This window comes from Aythya ferina, assembly GCF_964211825.1.
Source record: "Aythya ferina genome assembly, chromosome: 3".
Classification (NCBI taxonomy): Eukaryota; Metazoa; Chordata; class Aves; order Anseriformes; family Anatidae; genus Aythya; species Aythya ferina.
Genome location: NC_140298.1, coordinates 45,422,077 through 45,428,096, shown reverse-complemented (window position 1 = coordinate 45,428,096; position 6,020 = coordinate 45,422,077). Strand labels below are relative to the sequence as shown.

At 44.2% G+C, this 6,020-nt stretch overlaps 1 protein-coding gene across 4 annotated transcripts; it reads right to left on the bottom strand.

The window, feature by feature from the left end:
- Positions 1-114: 114 nt before the first annotated feature.
- Positions 115-5,569, bottom strand: TTLL2 (tubulin tyrosine ligase like 2). Of its 4 annotated transcripts, none has more exons than XM_084512272.1 (4): positions 5,549-5,569; positions 4,672-4,744; positions 4,103-4,147; positions 115-2,018 (listed from the first exon to the last, which is right to left on the bottom strand). In XM_084512272.1, the coding sequence occupies exon 4, from the start codon at positions 2,008-2,010 to the stop codon at positions 352-354; it is 1,659 nt and encodes a 552-aa protein (XP_084368398.1). In that variant the 5' UTR covers positions 2,011-2,018; positions 4,103-4,147; positions 4,672-4,744; positions 5,549-5,569; the 3' UTR covers positions 115-351. The 4 variants fall into 4 exon arrangements, with proteins under 4 accessions (XP_084368398.1, XP_084368397.1, XP_084368399.1 ...); XM_084512271.1 differs by lacking the exon at positions 5,549-5,569 and adding an exon at positions 5,328-5,408; XM_084512273.1 differs by lacking the exons at positions 4,103-4,147; positions 5,549-5,569 and adding an exon at positions 5,328-5,408.
- Between the last annotated feature and the right edge of the window lie 451 nt (positions 5,570-6,020).

The window sequence follows — 6,020 nt, the reverse complement described above, 5'->3', positions numbered from 1 at the left end:
TGCTGAATGACCCCCCGGTGTAAACTGATCAGATTTTTCAAATCATAAGGCCCTCTTAGTCAAGAAAAGGAAAGAAGCAAAGATCTGTGATATAATAATAAACAAAGACTGGCGTCTCTGAGGATGTTTTGAGAAATGTAATTCTCTGTTTTTATTTGTGGATTACTTTAAAGAATTATTCAGTGCTTTCATTTTCAAAAATAATCTCTGATGGTAATTGCTAAATTACAATTTTTAAATTGTGTATGGTTTTGAGATCTCTCTCTTTCTAAAACAATTTCAGTATATATCTACCTCCTTCAAGTTAAAGATGTTATTTATGGTATGTCTATATAACCTAATGTCATGAAATTAAACAGAAGTTAAATAGCCTACCCCCTTCTTTGTATTCTGCTGTTTTGATAGCAACTGTTTGCTCACTAATTTGTTTATTTCCTTTATGATGCTCTTTACATCTGTCCCATCCCTGGAAGCTTGAAGTGCAGCTTCATTGAAAGGAAAAATAAGGACAAAGTCTCCTACCCGGCGGATAGGCCTCTGGTCTTTATCTGAGAGGAAATAGGGATGTGTGCTTATCTTGCAGTTGTGGAAATCAGGTGTAGGTAACCAGTGGTTGAGCTGGGCAGAACTACATGGGGAATGTACAGCTGGGAGTTTGTTTTTATCTTCATTTTTTGCTTGTGAGGATGTTTTTGGCCTGTTCATCTTTTCCCGCAGCTGGGAAGTCAGTGTTTTCCTTGGATGTGCTCTGACAGTTTTCTTGGTCAGGGAAGCCACCTTATGAATTGATCCTCTTGCAGCCTTCAGGGCAGGTTGTACTGGAGAAGCAGAATTAGATGTAGCCACTTTCTGGCAAGTGAGTAAGCCAGGAGTCTCCTCTGGAGTGCTTGGACCAGCTGTTCTCCAGGGCACCCGCCTTCTGACAGCTTTTGACCCAGCCATTTCATTCTGCCTGAGAGTGTCAATCTCCTTGTAGTTCAGCAGTTCAACAATATCATGAAGAAGTCTTCTTTTCACAGTGTCATCAATGGAACAGTCTAAGCACAAGGCTGGATTGTAGTTGACTTCTAAAAGCCACGGCTTGAATTTGTCATCAATCAGGATGTCAAAGCCAAAGAGCTCAAAGCAATTGGAAGCCACTGGTAAGGGGGTTACAGCAAGCAAGGTGAGAATCACTATGTTATTGATCTTCTGCCACAGAAGCAGGTCATCAACCCCAAAAATTCGAAGGTAAGAACGAAATTTGCTGAATGTCCACTTGCAGCCACAGCCAATCCCTTCTTTATATTTTTTATACGAAGCCCCGTATTTGTTGATGCTGGTGTTCGTTAGGTGGGCATAGACATTGTCCAGAGAACCAAGGTCAAACTTCTCGGTCGCAAATCTTACCAGTCCTTCTTCGTAAGTGTAAATGGTAAGGGGACAAAAACTGGTGACACACACATAGAGGCGAAGATCCAGTTTATACCCTGAAATGAGTAAGGGATTGCTAATGTACTTCTGCACAATGACTGTACAGTCATATACCAAGTCTTTAATGTCTTGGAAAATGAGTATGCCCCTTCCACGGGAGAGATCCACAGGCTTGCAAATCCAGTAGCTGGGTCTTCTGCCTACTGACTGTCTCTCCTTGCTGTATTCAGCTATAAATTTGACATAGTCATTGGGCATAATGAATGCCACTGGACTAAATTCATACAGAGCTGATCCATATGCCCCTTTCATACGTTTCAGATGCCTTGCCAAATAGTCTTTTCTGGTGATTCTGACAGCTTCTGGGTAGTGGTTGAGTCTCTGCCACGGTTTGATGCTGTGGTGGTCTGTCATACGAAAAGGTGAGTTCCGCCAGTATAAGTTCCAGTCTGTGTCATCTTGCTCCTTTTGATCAAATTCAGTCCAACCACGTTCCAGTAAAACTTCACGGACTATTGCAGGGGCATTCTCATGGAGACGGAACACAAGAGGCTTCAAGATATCTCGTGTATCATAGTCATCTGCCATCACTTCCATCTTACCAGCTGAAAGAAAACAGAATTGTCAGGAAGGAAACAATGCCACAGATTGTGCTAGCAGTCATCAGCCTCACTGTATTCTTAATGCATGTCGCTCTGTGTGTTCTTAAAGCATGTCACCCCTGTGTTTCCATGGTCCACTAATGAGAAGTCACAGAATCACAGAATTTCTAGGTTGGAAGAGACCTCAAGATCATCGAGTCCAACCTCTGACCTAACACTAACAGTCCCCACTAAACCATATCCCTAAGTCAGCTGTGTTTAAGCTGAAACATATATTAGAAGGGTAAAAATTCCAGCTGGTAAGAGAGCACAAAGCACTGACTGCTGAAAAGTTGGATGTCTCCACTCTAGTATTTACTCCTTCTTTGAGGTAGCCTACTACAGTAGTAATTGTCCTAAAACTTTTGTAACTCTTGGATGTTTTCTTTTTTTTTTTTTTTTTCCAATTGCCTCCAGTCTAACGGCCATAACTTTGCCTAACAAGACTTGTTTTGCACTGCTGCATTGCTGAACCTTCCAGCTAACACATCACATTGCCCTGAACAAGCTTCCCTTTGTAAGAATTACAAAGCCAAATGCAAGCTATCAGGAAGCAGTAGGGAAAACTCCCTTCAAATGCTTCAAATTTCCTTCAAATGCTTCAAACTTCAAATGTTTTTTTGTTTCCTCTTTTGGAATATGCAGAATCTAACTTACTGATAATCTGCTGCTATTCCTACAGAGAGGTGCTCCCCAGTTCCTGAAGACCTGGTCCTATGAACCTGTAGATTTGAGTGTTGCTGGTTTAATTTCCTGAAACACTACTAAGTTGCTCCCTAAAGATTAGTGTCTGTGTTTGAAGGGGAGGACGTCTTGGATGACAGCAGAGTGTTTGTGTTGAGAACCATTCTGACACAGCATTAACATACTGACCTTTCCCTTCACTCAGAAAGTGCAAGCAACAGAAATACCAAATCAGTGGGACATATCCTAAATAAAGCTCCTTCACATCATATTATCAGGGGTGACATCCTTACTCTTTCTTTTCAGGTTAAGAATCTTCACCCTGGAGATCTAGACTCCAGAAAGAAAGTATCCTCTTACTTCCAAACCACTACAGAAACTAAGGGCACATGTCACACCTGGAAGTATTCAATGCAATATACAGCTGAGTTGGCCACCAATGCTTTCCTGTGGAAAATTTTCAATTTGTCAAAACTGAGAGCTTTTTCCCTCAGAAGAAAAGTAATCTTTGCCAGATATATATATATATATGTGTGTGTATATATATGTGTATATATATATATATAAGTATATATATATGTATAAGTGTGTATATATAAAATCTGAATTTTCTTTCAAGTTGTCAGAATATCTCATTTCCATTTTTTAAAAGATCCAGATTTGAGAGTTCTGGGCAGACCATAGTCAATTTTTTAGTGAGAGTTTTCCTTGGGTGAGATGTTTGTAGAGAACAGGAAAGAAAACGTGGTAAGTACTGCAGTGCAGTCACAATGCAATAGAACTTACATAAAAGATCACAAAAGAAAAAGTAGTCTTGCTGCATCTCTTACAGTCAGTGCTTTGTTTCAGATCCCACAAAGTTGGGGGTTTGCTGCTAAGGTTGCACACAAACCTTATGCGGTGGCATGGTGGTCCCAGGAAAACTTTGCTATTTTTGCTTCCACTTTCTTTCCTGGGAGATTTCTTTGCTTCCTGCTTATTAAACAGCAGTATGTTACATGCTAAATGTGTGTGTGTGTATATAAATGTAAAACTAAGTAAGTTTTCTACTAGTTGGTTCAAATCATTTGGAAAAGGTTATTAAATTAAGAAAGAAAAAAAAAAGTAACTGAAAGTAGCCGTGCTAAGCATCTGAATGAGTCAGCTTAGGACTGCAGTTAGCTTTGTCTTCTCTGCATTGCTAAGTGTTGCTATTAGCAGTGTTTCACTGAAAGGCACTGTTGTACATGAATCCAGTGCAAGGTAAACTGCTATCACAGTCTCTGCTAGGTAATTATAAATTAGGCTGTTAGCAGTGTCTGAACAATAAAACCTTCTTTGTTGATTTTTCATGTCAGTTTGTATTAATGGCACATCTTACATACCTCTGGTGTTCAGGGAATAGTTTACTGGAAATTGCCTCACCAAGCCTGGATATAACAAAAGTAAGCCTCAGATTTCCATATAATTAAGTACAAAGAAAACAAGATATTTTAACCCACAAAGAACATTTATCTGCCTTTAAAAAAATTGTACCTCTTATACACAGAAGCACTTGAAGCGATATTATAAAATTAACTCTGAGTTTACGCATCAATCTAAATGAACAAATGCAAATTTCACTCCTGTGCTCTATACAGACCTGTGCCTGGATGAACACACATCTCTTCATTCAGTGGAGTTCTGCCTCTTTTCCCAGAGGGCTCTGTTTTTGGCCCAATCTTTAATAACTTGGAAATCCACCCGTGTATTTATAGACATTATTCCACAAAGCAGACATTGCTGCAGCTGCCTGTGGCCACACCGAAGTCTAACACCTACCCAGTGTTACTGCAGAGGGGCACCCAGGAATGGTGATGCTCCCCTCGGAACCAGGGTTCACCGCTGTGACCTCACGGTTCCAGCAGAGGTGTGTGGTGGCCCCGGTGCTGCAGGGCAGCCCAAGTACACATACCTGTGTAAACCGAGGCTTCATGTTCGCCCTGGCTGCTTACAACGATTTATGTCACCATTGCTCATCTTTATACCTATGGGAGGCAGATTTTTTGGAAACATGATCCTTAATGGGTAGGCATTAAAACTGTTTGTTTGCGGAGTTAATGTGGAATGTCTCTGCATAACTAAGCTCAGCAGACTGCACAGTATTAAAGGCTGTATTGAAGTCTTTGAACCCTCAGGATCACAGACCATAACATGGGCCTGAGAGCTGCCTGCCTTGGGCTTTCAATTTGGAAACAACCATTATAATTATTCTTACTGGTCACAGTTTTTGGTAAATAGATATGTTTCAAGGCCAGAAAGGATACCAGCCCTTCCAGCTTCATCCCGTCCGCCCCTGGCTACACATCTCATCCCTTTACAGACCGCAAGTGCTGGACTGACAAGGTCACATTCCCTACACCCAGGCACCCTGCTGGCACAAAATCTGCCAGCGGTGATCCCACCATCGGTGCACGGGGACACGACAGAGGGGCACGCACCACGCCTGGCTACATCGCTACAGCATTTCAACCCGTGGGCTCTGCTGACCGCCCGGGGTGCGGCAGCGCTCCCTGCCAGCCTCGCCTCGCCTCTCCCCGCGGGGCTCCCCGCCCGGAGCTGCTCACCCACCTCACCCCGGGGCCGCTCCCTGCCTCCCGGCCGCTCCATGGCGGCGGGGCCGGGGCCGGGGCAGGAAGGGCCGGCGGGCGGCCGCCGCCGTTGCTTGGCAATGGGGAAGGGCGGGCGGCCTCCCCGCCGCCATGTCGGGGTCCTGGCGCAGCCGTGTCCTCCCGCCCCTGGCTTTTGTCCCGCCGCGACCGGATTACAATTACTGTATCAATATTAATTACTTGAATCTGACTGTCTTAGGTGTCAGGTGGTGCCGTAAGGCATGGGCTGCCCAACACCTGCCTCCTCAGCAGAGGTCTGGGTGTGGCAGCCTCAGGCTGTGAGCTCTCTGGGAAGAATGGCCAGGCTCACTCCATGTCCTCATTGTCCCATTGACCCTCCTCCTACACCTCTAGGGAACCACAGTTCAGACTGAGGGCACCGGGGAGCACGTTCAGGAGATTGCCATCACCAGCCTTCGTCACCCCTTGCCAGCTGTAGAGCTCCTGAAGGTCTCAGCCACATGGCTAGGGAGGGACCCATCCTGGAGCAGGTTCAAACCCCAATGCCTGTGTCCACTGAGTTGGCTACACCTGCTGCCACGAGCCTCACATAGTCAAAGGCAGACAGTTAAAAGCTATTGCTTCATTACAGGCTGAACATGGTTGTGGCTGTGGGAGAGATCAGAGCCTGTGTGGTAGTGCAACATGGGGT